General features: G+C 39.6%; 1 protein-coding gene across 10 annotated transcripts in view; it reads left to right on the top strand.

The window, feature by feature from the left end:
- The window catches only part of PRDM15 (PR/SET domain 15), a 43,185-nt gene that overhangs the window by 14,563 nt on the left and 7,405 nt on the right, over positions 1–21,217 (top strand). For 5 of the 10 annotated variants that reach the window (XM_075519079.1, XM_075518997.1, XM_075519014.1 and 2 more), the window contains 19 exons: positions 589–711; positions 3,301–3,399; positions 4,193–4,417; positions 5,102–5,237; positions 6,342–6,523; positions 7,182–7,276; positions 8,203–8,290; positions 9,706–9,873; positions 11,152–11,246; positions 12,377–12,508; positions 13,483–13,617; positions 15,566–15,729; positions 16,192–16,271; positions 16,877–16,996; positions 17,725–17,856; positions 18,366–18,449; positions 18,647–18,822; positions 20,001–20,081; positions 20,460–20,672. In XM_075519079.1, coding sequence (XP_075375194.1) covers positions 589–711; positions 3,301–3,399; positions 4,193–4,417; positions 5,102–5,237; positions 6,342–6,523; positions 7,182–7,276; positions 8,203–8,290; positions 9,706–9,873; positions 11,152–11,246; positions 12,377–12,508; positions 13,483–13,617; positions 15,566–15,729; positions 16,192–16,271; positions 16,877–16,996; positions 17,725–17,856; positions 18,366–18,449; positions 18,647–18,822; positions 20,001–20,081; positions 20,460–20,672 — 2,528 coding nt within the window. The remainder of the gene's footprint in view (positions 1–588; positions 712–3,300; positions 3,400–4,192; positions 4,418–5,101; positions 5,238–6,341; positions 6,524–7,181; positions 7,277–8,202; positions 8,291–9,705; positions 9,874–11,151; positions 11,247–12,376; positions 12,509–13,482; positions 13,618–15,565; positions 15,730–16,191; positions 16,272–16,876; positions 16,997–17,724; positions 17,857–18,365; positions 18,450–18,646; positions 18,823–20,000; positions 20,082–20,459; positions 20,673–21,217) is intronic. The other 5 variants (XM_075519062.1, XM_075519043.1, XM_075519070.1 and 2 more) reach the window with 5 other exon arrangements.

Below are 21,217 nucleotides of genomic sequence, written 5' to 3'. Positions count from 1 at the left end.
TTTTCTTCTACTTTTGCATTTCTACAGCTAAAAGGCATGATCCTTTAGCATTGCAAGGGCATTTTCTTTCTGATCTTGAGTTAGGAGTACTCCCTGAACAGTATTACTGCTACGCTTAGTATAATTTGGGGTGACAAATGGCCTGGGGAGAGGACATTGCCATCAGCATGCTTTATGGCTGATCTTGATGGTATGCACAGTCTTAAGTGCTACAGCTGAATCCACGCAGTTAACAGGTTTCTAAATTCTAAGATGTTTCCATTTGCTATTAACTGAGGGGTTTCATCTTTTTCCTCTTTAGTTTAACCTGTTCATGTTTTTTTGTGTGCATATGGGTATTTAAAAATATTGGTTAGGTATGTCCTGCTTTCTCTGTTCAGCCTTTTCACTGTATACTCCAGAATATGAAAGGCACATTGGATGAGATTCAGGCATAAGAATGTCCTGGTTAGGATTTTACATGAGAATGTTTTTTGCAGGTCTGCTATAGGGCAAAACTTTCTGACTATGTTTACTGCCCTCAGCACAGAGCAAGAGAATCAAAGGGTCTGGAAAGTAAAGTAAAGGAACTGTTTTTCCTCTTCACAGATATGTGCTTGGTAGTGATGGAATCTGATAAAGAGGGGAATAAAATCTCTTCAAAATCTTTGTCTGCTGTCTTCCCCCATAAAAAAACGAAGAAATCCAGCATACCAGCAGCTGATCCAGCAGGTATGCAAAATTATGGTATTTTTAAGGGAGGTGGAGACAGATGTAGATCTAAAGAGCTGTTAGGTGTACCACTTCTATGCAGATATTATGGTTATATAACTTTCAGCAAATACTAATTTAGAGACGATTTGAAAGTCTGGATTTTTCTTTTTATTTTCATGGGCACAGTGCTTAAAATACATATGCAGGTTAAAAAGTGACAGAGGAGCCGATAAACCTTTAGGCAGATGATTTTCATGAAAACCACAACTGCTTCTGACTTCGGAGGTGGTTAGTGTTGGGGTGGGGGCAATTCCAAAGAAAATCTTTAGACTCTCTGTGCAAAGTGTAATAGTCCAAATGATCATGTTCCAGAAAAAAACATGAGACTGTGAGTGAATGTAAGAACAGTGCTGTTTGGAAATCACAAGAACACTGGCCATCCCCAAATTACAATAATACCAGAAGCCTATTAGAGTTCAGACTGTACTTGATTACAGGAACTCAAATTTAGATAAACTTATAAGCAATACAGATACTCTTGGCAAAGAACATATGGCTCAGGAAAAAAACTAGTGGTGTCACAGGAACTCAGTCCCCAAGGCCGATTATGAAGCAATGCCCCCCCACCCTGTAATCTCTGATAAGTGGAACAATGACATTAAGAACCCACTTAACACAAATTGCCATGTCTAAAAGTAAACTCAGAGTATGTCATGTGGAGATCAGGATCAGAAGACAACCATTCTGGATCTGTTCTTTGAAAAGGTTACTTTGCTAAATTTTGCCTACTAAAAGTAGCCAGGAGGAGGAGAGTTGTTGTAGATGTGTACAGAGCAATTCATCAGAAGATCCATTCATTTAACTTGGATATTGTCACAGCTAAAATGTGAAGTTGACTGGGGAGTTGTCTTTCAGTTTGGCATCACTTATTTTTCTGGGAGCGAAAAAACTATGAAGAATTTGAGCAGCCCTCCTACATCCTTCATCCTGCTGTCTGCAAGTCCAACTTCAATAGAAACAAAATGCTGCCTATTATACTTTGGGAACCCTAAAGTGTTCCCACTGATGTAGTGTTCTGGTGTTTCCAAAACAAAAGATGTTGCTTCTGATTCTGACTATTTGCCTCAAGTCGTACAAAGCTGTTGCCAACTGACAGATCTGTGCTTCCAAGTAAACTGGGTTGCCCTGCAGCCACCCTGGAAGCCTGAAGAAGTGGGAACCTAAACAGGACCTGACTCTTCCTGGCAAACCAGTGCATAGCTAGGGTTTCTAGGTTTACTGCTTGAGGCAGCTAAGGAGCAAGGGAAGTGCAGAGTCAAGGACAATTTTCCAAGACAGACTTTGCAGGTAGTCCTTTTTCAGTTTTACTAGCCTGCAACTTCATGAGACACATACAGTAGCTTACGTGTTGCTTACCAAACTGACTTTTTTTTTTAAGTTACACAGAATCTTGGGGTTTAGGTTTGCTGCTTTTGGCCTCCCAGACAGAGCTCTCAAGATAAGAAATTCTTTATGTAGCCTGTGAAGAAGGAATCTCTATTGCTGAATTGTCTAGTCATTTTTTATTTATTTATAACAGCATGGATGAGATCACAGCTCTGTAGTGCAGAACGTTGAACATAATTTGTAGCAGGTAACAACCTCTGCCTCAGAGAATCTTGTATTTTGGTTTAAGAGCCAACAGTGAAAAGAAGGAAGTAAGTTTATCGTCCCATGACAGATGGGGTCCTCAAGCAGAGAGATATTAACTGACTTGCTAATGATCATACAGGAAATCTGTGGCAGACACTGAGGTACAGTTTGAATCTCGTGTGCTGCCATTCATGTAACCTAATTTCAGTGTCATCCTCCTCCTCTGCGGGAGTCTTGTAGACTGTGGAATATTCAGCTTCGTGTGTACCAAAAAATCTCTGAACCACTCCAGATTTATCAGATCCTCTTGACAAATTCAGACATATCATCCAAGGACTTAAAGACAATGGACTGTGAACAGAGTAACTGTTTTCCTCTCTTTTTTTTTTTCATTCCAGTTCCATTTTCCCCCTAATTTCTTCTTTGTTTTCTTTATCTGGCGTGAGCTGATATGTTAGTTAAAATATCAATATGGTGGTTTCATAGAATATCTAATTAATGAAACCGCTCAAAACCAGGTTTTCATTGTCCTCACGCTTACTTCCGTTAATCCAAATATTCTTACTCTGCAATGCTCTTCACAGAGAGCAAGGAGGCTTCTCCTGCTTCTGTCCTCAGCTGACCCAGAAGAGGATGGGTAACCCCACTTTTAAAGGTGCTAAGAATTGATTTATATTGTGCCTTTGATAATCACAGTTCTTTAGAAAGTGATCAAGGGACTCTCAAGACTTTACAAGAGCACTGATATTCTCTCCTGGCATCATTTAGTTTCTGTTCTGACTTCTCATCTGTTCTGATGTTTCAAGTGTTCATGTTTGGAAAATCCTGAAGTGGTCCCAGCTTGCCCCTGTGGGCCTCTTACTGCTTAAATCATAACTTCTGATACCCAGGGAGTTATTGCAAGATAAACAAAGCTAGAGCGATTTACCACTTTCCCATTTTCAAAGCTTTTCAGTATTTCTTGTTGTGATTTAGTGAACACTCCAGAAGGCAGTGGAGCTGCAGAAGCAGAGTCCAGCCAGTGGACATGTAAAGTGTGTTCATCTGCTTTCCCGGAGCCTCAGCTGCTGACAGGTAAAAAGTGCTAGAAATTCATGAGAGAGTACTGAGAAGCATCAGGAGAATTCTGCTCTTCCAGAGCAGGACACTGTGAAGCCATACCCTGTCCATGATGCAGTAAGATAAAGGTTTGTGTTCCTTTAAGAAAAAGAGTAGCAGGGAAGGTAAAACAGTGATATTTTGGTTATGGCAGTGGTCAGTCTCTGGGCAAACAACTGTGATGTTGAATCTAGAAGAAATAAAACTGTTGTCTAGAAGATGAAATGTAAAAGTTAGGAATATCAAGGATGGGGAACTGCATGAGCAGTGTATAAGGTCAGTGATGCCAGCTCATACTTAGTGATATTGTCTGTCTGGTATTTATGGCACAGATTTAGTAAAGGTAGTGAAATACTTTTTTTTTTTTTTTCTGCATTTCATTTGCAGCTATTTTATGCAGTTTTCAAAAGAACTTGAAATATTTAAGAGCTCTGACCATTTTAGGAATCATTTTTGAAAAGGGGACTTACGCTGCTAAATAACTTGGGCATTTGGAAAAAATGTACCCATTATCAGGGGGCGCAACCTTTTTCCAGTGATATCTAACAAATCTCTTAAAAATTCAGTCCCTGTGAGTAATCGGTTCAATGTTTAATAGGCTGTATGCTTTTATTTAGGACGGTGTTGTGACTGCTTTTGAAATAATTTGAAGTGAGTCTCTGCTAAGTGAGGTTGACCCGATAGATAGGCTTCAGCTGGATCTATCCCTTTGAGTATTTCATGACAGTTTCTTTCTTCCTTACTCTCTTGTTCTTTCCCATCCACCCAGAGCACTTGCTGAGTCACCTGGAACAAGCTAAAGGTGCCCCACAAACCAACCAAAATGAGACTGTTGCAGAGAAAGCAGCAGAGCCTCCCCCTGTGGATCAGCCAGTGATTTGTGATACAGCCAGTGCCAGTACAGACTCAAGGAGGAAGGCCAGGCGGGGAAGAAAGCCCAAAACAGCAAAAGCAGAAACACCTCTTGTCGTTGTTGAAGAGAAAGATTCTGCAGGTAAAACAAAACTTAAGAAAATGCTAAGGACATATCCTCTCATATGTCTGTATTGATGCCTTCTCAGAAAGGCCTAAAAAGTAGCACAGAGACAAGATGGAGGTTTTTAGTTTTATCACTAAAGCAGATGATTTACAAACTTTTTTAATTATCTCTGAGGTCCTTGTCTATGCTGAATGTTGCAGCACCTACGCTTACATTACCTGCATTCTCCTGTGATGGTTTTGGTAATACAGAGGCCCAGAGAAACACAGGATAGTGGTTATAAGAGACCTGCCTAGCTTTCTGCAAGAAGGAACAGGAGAGACCTCCCTCTCAAAAGGAGATACCTTCCTCTCTCTGCCTTAAGGTTTATTCTTGAAAGGGGCTTTTTTCAGCACCTTGTCTTCCTTTAAGGGAAGTTCTAGTAGGAAATTTCATGATGCATAGTCAACTGACCCCTTAGTAATAGGTTGGAAAGGTAAGAAATTACGCCTCCATAAGAGATGTTGGCTACATCTAACTTGTCATTCAGTAGCCACTTTCTCTATCTTGCAAGTGCTACCTACTCATTAGCAATCCATTATTTGTCGTGGACAAATAATATGTTCAGTGCCACATCTCATTACAAAAGCAAATTCCTGCATTTGAGGTTTTATTTCTAACTATCCGCATTAACACTGTATTTTTATGACGTGTTTGCAGCAGAACGTGTAGCTGACGTTGTAACTGAGGTCCCACCAGAAGAGGTAGCCCTGCCTTCAGCTGCCGAAGAGAGAATTATGGAATTGGTTTTAGGAAAAATGCCTAGCACCACAAATAGCATTAGTTCAGTGACAAAGTAAGTACTCTGGGATGCAGAATTTCCTCTTAGGCTTAGTTAAGATTATGTAGCATGTAACAGCTCTGCTCAGCTTCTGGGCCCACAGATGCTCTTTTTTATTAGCGTAAAATTGCGTGATGCTGCTGTTGCTACAAGAGCTGACTTTGAGTGCCACGAAGATGGCTTGTGCACTGGAAGATGGTGCACAGATGGTGAGATATTGGTGGTAGAATTTTGGAGCATAAACCATGAGAATTTAATTTTCCATCATGTTACTGCTTTTATTCAGTGTGATTCCAAAAGCCTCCTGCAGCTGCAAGGTGAAATATTACTCCTTTTGAATGGTGATGATAAAACAGGAACAGAGATTTTTGCTAAAAAAATTATGCCAACCAGTATTATTCAGTCTTGCTTGTCATCTTAACTCATAAATGACTTCATGTTGATTTGTGCATGTGATACTTCAGATTTAGAGCAGTGGGAGGGGAAAAATTCGGTATAACAGAACCTCAGGGAGACTCTTAAATATCATTTGATTAATTTAAATTTTTATGTCTGTTTGTCTTGGTAACATTGGCTTTTTGAATTATCTTTTGAATTATCTTTTATAAAGCACTTGATTTTTCAAAATTAGCTCGTAAAGCTATATACTGGAGTCCTTAGCAGACACAGAGCCATCAAAAATGCATTCCAGCGGGTGGTTGTGCTGGGAAATAGAACAGTACTGCTTCTTGGCGCCCTGCTGCCCTCTTACCATATACGCCTTTTGCATGTGAACTGCCAAGCTTTCTAAGCTGAAATAGTGCTCATGTTTTCAGAGGATAAGCAGAACAGATCCTTTATGTTCCTCTGAGGGGCCTGCAAAGAGAATCGCTGAGGCTGGTGGCTGCTGCTTTTCTCCTTGTTTGTGCTGGGTGAAGATAATTTGGAGTGAGCTGTGCTCTGACATCTGCTGCTTCCAGGGGGTGGCCAGGAGGGCGCCTTGGCAATGAGGAAGCTCCAGGCCCCCCTCTTCTGCCACAAGCTGAGCATAACACTCCTCTAGCTTTTGCCAGCTGGTGGGACTCTTTCTTGCAACCTGTGGGATACCTTTCAGTCCCTGCCTTTCTTTCTCTAATCCAGTAGGTTTGCTCATCACCAAAACACCATGTCCCTCAAAAGAAGTTTAATTCTCTCCAGTAGACATGGTATACGGCGGAAGCTGATAAAACAACTTGGGGAGCACAAGCGAGTGTATCAGTGCAGTATCTGCAGTAAGATCTTCCAGAACAGCAGCAACCTCAGCAGACACATCCGTTCTCACGGTGGGTTTGATTTTGCCTCACTTGCATATTGATTTTGTCTCTCAGTGGTTCCACCTTTGAGTAAAAGAGCTAGGCTATTCTTAGATATTGGGATACATCACTTTAATAGAACTTTTTTCTTTTTTTCTTTTTTTTTTTTTAAACTCTCTCTAGGGAACTATTTTAGTTTTGCAGACCAAAGCATGAGAAGATAATAGTTGAAAGTTGAAATTAGAGTACTTAAAATTTGAATTTAGGTACATATTTTAAATGGGGGCAAGGATGTGATGGTTTTTCCAAAACTGTTCTTCCCTTTAAATATATACATATATGTTGTCCCCCGCACCTTCACAGCACATGGTAACATTGCTGTGTAAATGTCAGCTGAGTGCTTTTTAGCTTGTGATCTGCAGTTCCACGGGTCCGTGACCTAATTCTAAGGATTCCATGAAAAATAATCACTGTAAAAGGGTGGGGGAACCAAACAAAATTGTTGTCAAAATTGTTGGAAAAGCTTAAAATCCACTTTTCAGATCTCCTGAATTACTAAAGCTTCTCATCACTAGCCTGTTTGTTTGCAGTTGCTTGCGCTTTGGTTTCCCCTGTCTTGCCTGGAGTTGATTATTATCAGTTGCTGACTACTTTCTTTTTTTTATTTTATCTTGATTGATCCCCTCAGGTGACAAACTATTTAAATGTGAGGAATGCGCAAAGCTGTTCAGCCGTAAAGAGAGCTTGAAGCAGCATGTTTCATACAAGCACAGCAGGAACGAAGTGAGTGGAAATGACTAGCGGGCTCTTTCTGAGGTTAGGTGAAAATGTACAGTGAGCTTCCAGGTGCTAGCTGGGGAGCTTGGGTCAATTATATTTGAGCGGATATCCGCGTGAATAAGTGAGACAAGACTGATAGGGAGAGGTAACATCTTCTGTTAGAACAGTTGATGCATTTGCAAAATGCGGACATGCTTTTGAGCGTACAAGACCTTTTTTGTGTCTGAATTTCCTATAGAAAGTTGTTTTCAGGCATCAGTTACAGTAAGACTAGCTGGACCTGCATGATCTAGAGGTGAGATATGACTTCAGTTTATGGTACTAAATAGGATTGTTCCAGTCTTGTTTGCTTGTCCTGTTTCATTTATCCCCACCTATAGTGTCATTTAATGTGTGAACTCTCTGGGTAAATGCTGTGTCATTAAGGGCTACGTGCACATGTGTAAACCTGTAGTGCTTACAGTAGCAGCACCATGCCTGTTGGTGAGGGCCTTTCAGTGCTGCTGCCATATAAATATTAAACGTGCCTGTAGTGGGGCCTTGTCAGTGAATATTTCCATTGCTGCTTGGCATCAAGGGCCTCAGCTCTCAGATTGCTGGCATCTGTTCTAGAGCTGGAGGATGAGTCAGATTACATCTTGCTTCTCAAAAATTCTGTCTCTGTATTGGACCAGGGGTTCTCAGGAAGACTGTTACATGCACACAAGTGCATGGTCTACTTTTTTTTTTTTTTTTTAAATAGAGCTCAGATGTAGGAACATGGCAGGATGATACAGCGTCAGAATTTTGCATCAATGTGTATTTAAATGTTGAAGGAAGAAAAATTGGAAAAGACAGAAAACAGAAAAAGTAGTTGAGATTTAGAATTCCTCTATCAGACGTGACTTGGCTTTTTCCTTACTTCAACACTTACTGTTTGCAATCCTCAGGTTGACAGTGAGTACAGATACAAGTGCACCACGTGTGAAAAGGCCTTTCGGATAGAGAGTGCATTGGAATTCCATAACTGCAGGACAGGTGAGAATGGCTAACCGTTCCGCGTCCTCTGGCATCTCTACTCCATTTTGGGGGGATGTCCACAAATCCATCTCAGCATAGAAACTACAGAAGGGGAATAGGAATTTAGATTTTTGTCATCATCACAACAAGCAACCTGCCCCGCTTCCCTCAAAAAAACTGATTTCGTGATAAGAAAAGTGTAACCAGTAATCTGTAGAGCAACACATCCACTTATGTATTGCCTTTTTTTAGCATCCCCTGCTCACCTGTCTAATATCCTCACTGGTACTTCATTTGCATGTTCACAGATACCCTGTCACCATCTCTGTTTAATTTTCTTTCCTGAAACTAAGTTTCACCTCATTTCTCTGAAATAGAGGAACTGGAAAGGGGACCAGTACTATCAATAGTTTGTAGTTTTCTGGGATTACAGTTTTCTTTTGCTTTCTCATGCTTTCTTTATACTTGCAGTCATCTCTCTAGTGTTTTTTTCTTAGTATCACTAGAACCTGTCCTATTGTCCCATAGCCATCCCTTGTGGTTACTCATGTTATTTATGTTGAGTGACCTTATGCTTAGAAAACAACATCCTGGTTACTTTTATGGACCCATGATAACTGTCAGTCCAGAATCACCTGGGTAATTGCCCCTTACAGCCTCATTCAAAGTAGGTTTTCTCATTTCCTTTCAGAGGGCGCAGCTTGTATAAAAACTCAGCCTTACAAAGAATGGAAAGTAATGGCAAGTAACCTCAGTATTCTCTTTATTCAAGGGCAGCAGCTCATTTTCTCTCTGAGTTGCCCAAAACGAGCAACAGTTTTTGCTCTACTCTTCAAGGCATCAGACTGTTACTTCTTTGTGATTGCTGCAGCACTGGCAGATTCCAGCTACAGGACCATGCTTTCATGTTCCAAGAAAAGTCTCAACTACTGAATACAAAACAAGTTCCCTATAGGCCTATGGTGATGTAATGGTGTATTTTTGAGATTTTATACTTTCTTCCGGAGTATTCTGTACTGGCTGGTATTAGGAGCCAGTGCTGGCGGAAGTATTCTGGTGCTGAGACACAGCTGTTCGTGTGATGCTGTGTTGCTGTATGTGTAGTGATTTTACCAACATTAAAAACTTGAATCAACTGTAACAGAATCCACTCCAAACATAATTTTAATGTATGCTAGACTACAATGGAAATAGCCCATGTGAGGAAGTTACAATGCTAGATTCCATGTTCAAGTTAGCATCATGCATATTTATGGCATTTGAAAAAAATTTTAAAGTAAAAGAAAAACACAGGCTTTTGCATTTCCCTCCTCAATCCATATAATGATGGATTATATGTTAAAACTCAGATCTAACAAAAGAACTACCTATCTCACAAACGTACAAAACCTGTTTTCATCTGTAAAGAGTTGCATGGTTTCTCTTGCTTACAGATGACAAGACATTCCAGTGTGAGATGTGTTTCAGATTCTTTTCTACAAACAGTAATCTTTCAAAACACAAGAAAAAGCATGGGGATAAGAAGTTTGCATGTGAAATCTGCAATAAGATGTTCTACCGGAAGGATGTCATGCTAGACCATCAAAGACGACACTTGGAAGGTAAGTATACTGCAGATCAACCTAATTATTACTCTTGAAAAGGCAGTAGAGGTGGGAAGGTTAAGGAAATGATTGCGCGTTAGATTCTTCTGGATGGTAGCTGTCATTTTTTTTTGCCAGTTACCTGACCTGGAGTAGCAGGTTTCATCAAAATGTGACGTTTATTAAAAATAATAGTAACAGGTCCTGGAGGGGAGTTGTCTAATTCTATGAAAAACTTTCTAGGGGATGCACCTACCTTTTTTTTCAGCCTCACGTGATTGGATTCAGTGCTACTAACAGTCATGTGAAAGTTGCTTGGCTTATTATGCAGTAGTTTAGACTAGCTGATTTTAATTATAGCTTTTTCTTTCTTTGAATTCTATTCTTCCTTTTTTAAAAAAAAATGTGTGGCAACTTGAAAATTTGAAGGCAGAGAATTAACTTGCAGTGTACAACGGAAAGTGAGTACTGTATAAATATGGTATAAATGGAATGCTGTGTGATGGTATCTTTCAAAATCTTGAGAATATATGAAAAGGAGATTATAAGACCTTACTGTTCAAAGTCTCGAACATCTCAGGATGTTATAGGTACTCAAAGACTCTGGAAAAAGTTGGGTGATGGTAGATTGCTGAAATATGTATTAAAATGCCTCTAGCGATCTAGGTGATAAAACCAAAGGTGATTTAAAACAAGCAGCCAGGTTGCCCAATTTGGTGTTTTGGGCGTAGCCGACCGTCACTGGCTGCTCTTGTGATTCAGACCTTTGTGTCATGAACTAGAGGACAGCTAGAGGACAAGGGGTTGAATGGCAATGGCAAGGCGTCTCATGTTTAGCTGTCACAGAACAGCAGCAGCCCACTTCCCTCCTGAAAGTAGCAGAGAAAGAGGTCTGAAGTCCTCACTGAGCATTAAAGATAATGCTGGATGGTTGCCTCTCTCCTTAGAGACTCCAAGGGGGAATTTCTGGGCGAGATACCTGATTGAAGTGCCAAGGTCTACTAGATCTGCCTATTTCCAGGTGTTGACAATAAATGTCTGTTTTCAGACACTTTACAATTGATGTAATAACCAATAAGCCATAATACCTCACTTTGGCAGACTGCTTTTATATTCTTAAGATGCCGTTTTGATTTAGAAATTATCCTTTTGTTAGCAATTAAATTCTGCATTGAGGCTCTTCCCAGTGTTTCACTCTTCTTTACAGTATTCACCTGAAAGGGCATGCAGATTGGAGTGGAAAACCATGGTTTATTTTTTTTGTTTTGTTTTTTTGATGGGGACTGTTCTGTTAAGGGGTGAGGCGTGTGAAAAGAGAAGACTTTGAGCACAGCACGGAAAACATGGTTCGCTACAAGAAGGAGCCTTCGGGATGCCCTGTGTGTGGGAAGGTAGGCGTCTTTGCCAGCGTGTGCCGTGTGAAGCTCTGCAGTGTAGCTCCAAGGATACTGCAAGGGTACAGTGCGCTTCAGCCCTGCGCCTCCAAACAAGTTACCATGGCATAACAAGTTACCGCCTGTGTATTAAACCACAGTAGCAGCCTTCCTGAATAGGCACACAGCCTGCCAAAAGGTTGAGGTAAATGACTTGCACCGAGATATGTGCCAAATCAGATTACCTCACAATGCGGACAGACATGTGGTTAGTTATCAGCGAGCCCAGTCGCCCAGCCAAGACATCACTCTCTAAATTGCCTTAGCTCCATTATATATCTACGCCAACTGTGGCCATGGATGGTGGGAGTTGTTAGGACAAAGATAAGAACAAAACTGAAGCTCAGACTAGACTTTTTTTCAGGACATGTAGCACAATGTAGAGTGTAACATGGCCACTGTGTCTGTCAGTGAAATCTCATGGCTTATGTTATTTAGAGTGAAGTTTTTCTGCCAGAATGTAAACAGCTGGAGTTGACTCTGTGCACTGGGAATCGTTTTCTATTAGGAATCAAAGTGAATTCATGGTGTAGTCATGGCACTGTTGCATTTGGGTGTTTAACGCTCATGATCTTAAGTTGCTGTTATCACAGGTACAAAGACTGTGGGTTTAACTAGTGATTTTATAAGTGTTTAATGATTCATGGTGCAAGATGTACTCAAGTAACTCTTAAGTTGGTGTGTAGACCTTTGTTTTTGATGCTTTGGATACATTACACATCAATGAAGGTAGGTTTTGTGGATGTATCTTTTTATAGATAGGTGGAATGTTCATGATTCAAAAGACACCGTCTAAATATTTCTAAATCCACCCTATGTAATTCTGCTGCAGCTTTTTTGGAAGTCCACCTCTGATGAATGGCCAATCTCAGTCAGTTCCTTGGAACTGTACACTTGTATTTTGCCATGCCAGCACTTTCTGAGATAGCCTGCTGGCTGGATAACAGGAGCTCCTACAGGTTTTTGGCCAGAATGAATAAAACAGGACAGTAGATATGTTCTGTACTATCCATTGGATAACTTGCAAAGACCTGTAGCCCTGCTGGACATGATACAAAAACCCTTCCTTCCTTCTTCTTTTCTTTTAGGTATTTTCATGTAGGAGCAATATGAACAAACACCTTTTAACACATGGAGACAAGAAATACACTTGTGAAATCTGTGGACGTAAATTTTTCAGGGTGGATGTGTTGAGAGATCATATTCATGTCCATTTTAAGGTATTGTGTTAATAATTTATTAGAAAAGGCATGCTACTTACAGACACATAAACATATCAATATATATATTGAGATTATTATGGCCACGTGTTCATATTGGCAACAAACCAGTGATTACGTACCCTGTGCAGTGATGTTTCTACAGTAGCCTAGCATGAGTTGTGCTCTGATTTACCCATGGCTCTGTTTCTACATCTCGATTGCTACAGAGTATGTGGACTATCATATTTGAAGTTCAGCTATCACTGCAGAACACTGTTCTGAATGCTATGGAAAAACCACCTTTGTGACCTTGGGTGAATCACAGAGGTTGCTCATTTTAAAGCCGGTAGAATAACTTAACAGGAAGACTGCAGAAGATGTATGGTTGCAGTTGTAGTTTGGTTGGGCTGAGGGGTTACTGTCCTCCCCTCTCTTTGTGGGGAAAAAAAAAAAACTAAGAGAACTAACTGTTCCTGCCTTTTCCATGCCAGTGATTGTGATTCTCTTTTATATGCCAGCATAGCTGCCTGTGTATTGAGTTCCTTACCTGGTTTTATCAAAATGTTCCAAATCACAAGAAAAACCCTATTAATAGTGCTTAATCAGACCCAGATTATTTTGATGTAACTAGATTAACACTGAATTGTAAGGAATTGAATTGAAAAGGAATTGTGTCACTCAGTGGTGCTCATAAGGATGCTTTTATGGATGTAATACTGTATCGGTTGAGTCTCTGTTTACATTCAAGTTCCTTTTATACACAAAAAACTGAGTATTATTTGTTTGAATGAACAGTTGTTCCTTGTTTAGTCATGGACAGAGGAACTTTTTTTACCTGAATTGAATGAAGCAGGAGGATATTTTAAATAAATCGTGTTACAGCAATTGTTAATGCAAGGCAGTCTGCATGGCAACAAAAGCTGACTAGGTGTTACCTTTTGAAATAGAAGTTTTATCTGTTAAAACAGAATATTCTTTTCCACCCTACACAGGACATAGCACTAATGGATGATCACCAGAGAGAAGAGTTCATTGGTAAAATTGGAATCTCATCAGAGGAAAATGATGACAACTCTGATGAAAGTGCAGATTCTGAGCCTCACAAGTATAGCTGCAAAAGGTGCCAGGTAGCTTTAAATACTTTCAAATTAACTTGTTTTTGGATGGGGGGAGGGAGTGGAGATGTCTATAAATCATTCAGAATTTTAAATAACATTAAGGGTTCACAAAGAGAAGGCCAGTCCACAGGTCTGCTCTCTTCTTCAGTGCTTGTTACCTCTAATCTGTGAAGTGATGCTATTCCGTAAGACTTTAGGTAGTGTTCTGTAAGGTGAATGCTAAACACTTAAAAAGAGAAATACACATACATATGCTTACCTGTGTGCAAGGAAGCAAGCAAGCAAAACTGGAGGAAGAAATAATAAAGGAACATACAGACCTTGCACTACCTTTTAATTATGTGCAGATTAAAATCGTTATAGCATTTCTGAATGATACAGTCCACAAATTGATTAATTTTGATGAGATCAGATGGTCCTCTAGTGGATATGCAGTTTGGAGGATTAAGACTGCTGCTTATGTTCAGTGTGACTGCTTATTCTTGACCTATTCTATTACTAACAGGATGGCATTAGAAGTACTGCTGGAACATACTTTACTCAGTTGTCAGCTGAGAGAGGAAGACTTTTTCAACCTCTTACTGCATGGCTTTTGCCATTTTTGTAAAGAAGTAATGGGGAAGAATGGGGTCCTTAAGGCCCATTTGGATTCTGTGCCCTTACTGGGCAAGCACGCTGTGCTGGGGTGGGTGGGATGCAAAAGCAATCAGTGAGAACAGCAAAACTGGGCAAACTGACGTAGGGACAGGGGAATTTTGGTAGTTAAGCCACTGACTTGGCCCCTGGAAATCAGAGCTTATTTCACAGTCTACACTCAATGTGGTGAAAGTGCTTAGCTTATCTTCATTTTAAAGACATGGAGATAATAATACTTCAGTTTTCTGTTCTTATCTGTGAACTGGTTTTAAGTGCAAACTGATTTTAAGCTTATGTCAGTAAGCCTAAGAAATGTGGTATCACAGCAGTTAATTATGTGCTTGCTTTCAATGCGGTAATTTTAACGCCTGACACTTAATGGGTACATAAACTATATACAATTGTATGCTTCCAAATGAGGGCAATTGTGCCATTCAAATTAGAAAGCTCTTTTTGGAAGCTGGGTTTTTTAGTGCTTTTGCAAGTGTTTGTGAAGTAAACAGTTGTGTAAGGCAACAGCTGTGGAGAATGAGTGTTACCTGTGATGAGATGGGGGGGCTCTTTTTGGCTGACCTGTTCACGCATTCCTAGGGGAGAACAACATACGAATGAGTCTTAGTGAAATATCTCTTCTGAGCTCTTAAGAATCTCTTTATTTTTTTCTCATCCCAAAGTACACCTTCACCAAGCTGTGCAATGCTGTCAGAAATACCCTGACCAGTTCCAAAACTGAAGCAAAAGATCATGTCATTATGGCACTTTGCCCGGATACGTTGGAGCATGTATGCGTATGCAGGGTTACTTAGCGCAGGGAGCTAAGTAGTGGAGCACCTGTCTGTTGTAGTTGCAGCACTTCCAGGAGCTGAGCTAGAATCACTGCCCTGAGATGCCTAGAAATACCAACTCTTCTGGAACTAGTGCCAAAGCTTACTATGCAGACTAGAGCTTACTGTGCCCCTAGAGCCCAAAAGACATTTTTTCCATCTGTGGCTTCCTTGCTTTGAGAGCTAGTGGAGGTTAGACGTGACTCTCTTCAAGGCTGTTCCTCGGTGCAAAAATAATTACCTCTTGTGCAGTGTAAGAAGCAGAGATACCATCTCAAGCTAGTTTTCCAAATGAGTTCACTGATGTCCTGTAGCAATGTGCTTGTAACGGCCAAAGAGGTGCAGGCCTAAATCCAGCTTTCAGATTTTTCATCCAGTGATATACAGGATATTTATGTCTACTAGCTCTGACTCCAGATCCCGGTAAGGTGTTACTAGATTGTTGCTGTTCCCGAGGACTTTTTTCCCCTTTCATTCACTATTGGCTCATTCCACAGTTGACTTTCGGCAGAGGGAAGGAGTACCTGAAGCACATAATGGACGTGCACAAGGAGAAAGGCTATGGCTGTAGCATTTGTAACCGACGTTTTGCCTTGAAGGCAACTTACCATGCACACATGGTCATTCATCGGGAGAACCTGCCTGATCCTAACGTGCAGAAGTAAGATGACGTGTTGGACCGATAAGAGGAGCTATCTTTTTGAAGTTACAGTGGCTCTGCCACCTGATGCTTTTAGAGAATTGGGCTGTACTAAAATATCCAAAACTGTGTAATGGGTGTTAAAATGTTTATTAAAAGCTTGAAATATATATCACTAATGATTCACTTCACACAGATGATTAGTCAACAGCCTCCCAGTTTGGGCTTTGTAACGTACAAATCTATTATTTTGGTAAATATTTTTTTAAAAACTATGATTTGAGGATATAGCAATGCCAGACTGCTCCAAGCTTGCACCGAACTTACGGGTTTCTTAAGGCTCATTTTAAAAATGCATTTATGTTTCAAGGAACTTTTATAGTAATTAGTATTACCAAATGAAATACAGTTACTGACAGAGATGCCTGAAAACTATCTCTGTCTCAAGAAAAGAATCACAGTTTTTGGTCTCTTTGGTTTCAGATACATCCATCCATGTGAAATCTGTGGAAGGATTTTTAACAGTATAGGAAACCTGGAAAGACATAAGCTTATACATACAGGTAAAAATGTTGTGTTTCTTTATTATTATCAATATTAAAAAGAAATTTCTGTTGCCAGTGCCTGCCTTATTTTTTTCAGGAGAAAATAAGTTATGGGTTTTTACTGTAAGTTACAATAAGATAAATGTTATATTTATGCTTTTAGGGTAGACCGGTTTTCTAAAGCAGGTAGTATTAATGAAAATATTTGGTCTAGGCACACAATCCAGATTCCTTGTTAATATGATGCAGGATTCACCTGCTAAAAATCCTAATCCTGTATTCTGTTCTTCCCCAAATTCTTATCCATGCCACCTTCTCACCATTACACAGGCTGGAAACTGCTATTGCAAAATCATTTTCAACAGCTCATTATTATTTCATGCTGTTCAGTATTTTCCTACCTCAGGCTTTACCTTTTTTTTCAGGTCTCACACAAAAAGTTAGCTTTTCTCTCTCTCCGAAGTCTTCTAATTTAGTTTGGGCTACAATATGTGTGAAAGACGTGGTTGACAACACAGGTGGACTGTTGCCCTCTAATTCACCAGTTTAGTCAGTTTTTAGGAGATGCACATTTTTCATTAACATTTTTTTTGTTTATGTTGTCTTTTAAATTTATTTTTAAGGTGTAAAAAGTCATGCTTGTGAGCAATGTGGCAAATCATTTGCTAGAAAAGACATGTTAAAAGAACATATGCGAGTCCATGATAATATCCGAGAATACTTGTGTGCAGAATGTGGCAAAGGTATGTCTAATGCCTTGTTTTCCATTAATTGTGATACTGAATAGCAGGTGAATATCTGAATTAAAACTGCTTCCATTCTTAGAATATTGGGGAAGTCCTCGGAGTGCTGTAAATCCTGCACTTTTGAGAGGTAGAAACTGTATTAATCAGGAGCCTTATGGTTACATAAACTATCTTTAATTTTATACAATTTAGTTTTGTGGCCTGTAAGACAAAACTGATTTTAATAAAATTTGCTTCTGTCAGATTGAAGAGGGCTTGCCTGACTGAGTTCCAGTGCATTTTCAACTCAAAAGTGAATTCAAGTTAATTTTTTCATTCTAGGCTGTTTTCAGGCTTAAGAAATAGAGTAATTTCTCTCTGTAAGAGCCTTAAGAGTCAAAGTTGCTTTTACTTTTTGAATTGTTCATGTTATAATTTGAACAAATCTGAACTGGTATTTTAGTGGAAGGCAGTAAGTCAGACATCTCTAATGATGTTTTGTCTTTGCTTGTCCCTGCTGTTTTGCTTCTCCCTCAGTAGTTACTCAGATGTTTTCCAGGGCTTTTTCCTGGAATTAAAATAATAATGATAATGTGCACTGCTACCTAAACAATTAAAAATATGCAATTGTGGACACGCAGCAAATATAATCTGAGAGCTCTTGGCTAACAACATGATCATCTTGAGTTCTCCTCTGAAGGTGGGAGCAATGGACTAATTGTCATGCTGTACCTTTTGTCTCACAGGAATGAAGACAAAACATGCACTTCGTCACCACATGAAACTTCACAAAGGGATTAAAGAATATGAATGCAAGGAATGTCACCGAAAATTTGCACAGAAAGTCAACATGCTGAAGCATTACAAAAGACACACAGGTGAGGTCTCTAAAGATGTACAAAAGTTGCACTGAATCAGTTAAATGCTTCCTGAGAGAACTCTTATCTAGAACAGTCAGAGAGTATGAGGAACACTAATAAAAAACCATGCATATTCTGCTTTTTGAAAAGTAAGATTTTGTCCTCTCGTCAGCCAAGACCACTTGTTATATGATTAAGATATATAGTTTAGCTGGTTTCACATTTTGCTTTTTTACGAGGGGTTGTTTTGGTCTAGGGTAGGTCTAGAGTGTTGGTTTTGTTTTAAGTTAGTCTTCAGGTTCTCATTTCCCAAAACAAAATTTTACCTCCCACATCAGTTTCTCTTGGATTCATTTTCTGCCAGATATAGTGGCATGGCTTAGATAAAAATGGCTGGTGAAGCTGTGCTTCTTCTACTTGTTTGGCTGTGATTTTATTTTTTTTTTTTTTTAGTAATGTGAGACTTGGAATTGTCCCAGATACCTTAGACTGTTTTCACTCTGATGCTAAATGTGTTCTTCATGCAGGAATCAAAGATTTCATGTGTGAGCTCTGTGGCAAGACGTTTAGTGAGAGAAATACGATGGAGACTCATAAGTTGATTCATACAGGTAAATCCTCTAAAAAACAGGATCCAAAGACAATATCTTAATTTTGTTCCTAGGCTTGCTTTAGGCTTGCCAGTCGTGGAACTAGTGTTACACATCATATTACCAACATAAAATTGTTCCTCTTGTTGAGATGCTGACAATACGATACTCATCTTTGAGGGCTGTTGCTAACACCGTTTCTTTCCATCTGCTACCAGTAGGAAAACAGTGGACATGTTCAGTCTGTGATAAGAAATATGTCACTGATTACATGCTACAGAAGCACATCCAGCTTACTCATGATAAGGTAGAAGCCCAGAGCTGTCAGCTGTGTGGGACAAAGGTTTCTACCAGAGCTTCCATGAGTCGACATATGAGGCGTAAACATCCAGAGGTGAGTTAGTTTGGCAGGTAGATGGTGGGGTGGCTTGGTTTTTTTTACCTTTTTTTTTTTTTAAAGAAAGTTTATGGCCTTCAGCACCTTGACAGGTATTACTTTTTTCCTCTCCCTCTCTTTTTCCTGTTCTTTTGGGGCCAATTTTAAGTAGTGTCTGTTAAGCATGCACTTAACTGAATCAGCCCTTTCATTATGTTATGTTTCAGTAGTAAACATATCTGATTGTCAGTCCCTAAAAATGAAGTCCTTCTGATTATTTAAATCCCTTTTCTTTCTCTGCCTCAGCTTAAATGTATGGTTTTTTCATGTTTTGTCTTCATCCGTTAGTGAGTATAATTGATTCTTTTTTCCCCATTGTGTTCTCTGTATTCAGAAGTGATCTGAAAGAAGTGGTGAATAGAGAGGTGATGGCAGCATCTGCTGATGATACAAAATTATTCTTAGTATTAAAGATGAATGCTGACTGCAGAGAATCTGGATTAGAGAGATGTTTTGTCTGACCCCAGTGGGGCTTTTTCTGTGTTCTAAATTTCTGAATAGCTATTGTGTTTCTCCTCAGTATTTCTTGTGTAGGTTGACTAAGGCTTCTCCATTCCCTTTGAGGCTTTTTTTTTTTATTTTACTACCAATTTATCATTAGTATTGCTTTGCCATGAACATTTTTTTATCATGATGACTGGGAAGCAAGTAAAAAAAAAAGGTGTGTTTATTGATTTTTTGATTAAAAATGCAGCTACATATCTGCAATCCAGGGCAATTTGTCTCTGTTCTTTGATAAGATGAGATGTATAGATTCAGCTGAAAATAATGGAGTAGGACACAGCTGATAGGTTTATAAATAGAAATGCTAAAATAATATTTTTTTCCAAACATATTGTTTGTTTTCTATAGAATTCATCACTTCCCAGTGCGTTGTGTTCTGCCTAGAATACGAAAATAAACATATTCTTCTATTGTCTTTAAACTTTGCTGGTTTTCAGCGAGAAGGAAAAGATTATATGCCAAAAGGTTATTTAAAAAAAAGCTGTGGTTAAATCCCTTGTATTAAATGATATGTGTAAAATACTAGATTACATCATTTTTGCTTTGTGACAGGACTTATTAGGGCAATGCTGTACTGTTTGACTGTGGTATGCACTGCTGCAGTTCACCATCTGATACATCTTTGTCTACAGATTCTTTCGGTGAGGATTGATGATTTAGAGCAGCTGCCAGAGACGACTACCATTGACGCCTCCTCAATTGGGATTGTTCAGGTAAATTTGTCGTTGCAGAATTCTGGTGGCAGCTAGGTTCCGGGCCTACTGGAAGGTGAGGTGGGGACATCACTTTTTTGGTACATAACGTAGCTGGGCGTAGGCTGATGGGCAAGGAATGTGCTTTTTTAGAGAGTCAGCCCCAGCTTAACATGTATAAGCAGATGCAAGCTGTTGATCTGTTTTGTTGTATAACATGGGTGCTGGTAAAACGGAGGTAATTACAGGGTGAGGTCTCATTCCCTGAAATAAGGTTTTTGCTAAAGTTTGTGTCTTCACTTGAGAATCGACAGTAAACCAACTTCAGGTGATAATCTCTTACATGGAACTTCACTAAGCAAATGACTCAATGTTTTGTTTGGAAATGTGTTGCTCCAGCCGGAATTAGCCTTGGAACAGGGAGAATTACCAGAAGGGAAACAGCATATGAAAGCTCCTAAACGTGGCCAGAAACGTAAACAAAAGTCAGGTGAGGAGGAGGAAGCTCAAGTGCCTGAGGACCCTGCCTTCAGTGAATACACAGAGAAGGAAAGTGAATTCACAGGGAATGTTGGAGATGAGACTAATTCAGCTGTACAGAGCATCCAGCAGGTGAGCTCCAGTAGCAAGGTGAATGGGTAGCAGGCATTGCTTAGAGGGATAACCCTTCTTTTTTCTTAATAGCAAACACAAAAGAGTGATCGGAACATTTAGAGCTAATTTGATAAATTGTGGTAATATGAATAGAGACTTTAAAAAAACAAGGAGTTGGACCAGTAAGCTCCTCATCTCATGTTTGTTTTCATTTCCTTTGGTGTTACCATATCCTTGTTTGCCAGATACCACTAACTGGCTGAAGCTGTGACTAAAAGTGTGAAAGTTAATTCGGCTGCTTGTTTTGAATGTTGCATATGCCTCCCTCCCATTACCTTCTTATTTCTTGTCCTGGTTTTGGCTGGGATAGAGTTAATTTTCTTCCTAGTAGCTGGTATGGTGCTGTGTTTTGGATTTTAGTATGAGAATAATATTGATAACACGCTGATGTTTTGGCTGTTGCTAAGTGGTGTTTACACTGGTCAAGGACTTTTCAGCTTCCCATGCTCTGCCAGGTGCACAAGAAATGGGAGGGGGCACAGCCAGGATAGTTGATCCAAACT

The sequence above is a fragment of the Mycteria americana genome, chromosome 1 (assembly GCF_035582795.1).
Source record: "Mycteria americana isolate JAX WOST 10 ecotype Jacksonville Zoo and Gardens chromosome 1, USCA_MyAme_1.0, whole genome shotgun sequence".
Taxonomy (NCBI): Eukaryota; Metazoa; Chordata; class Aves; order Ciconiiformes; family Ciconiidae; genus Mycteria; species Mycteria americana.
The sequence above is the reverse complement of the archived record's forward strand: the minus strand, read 5'-3'. Positions and strand labels throughout refer to the sequence as shown.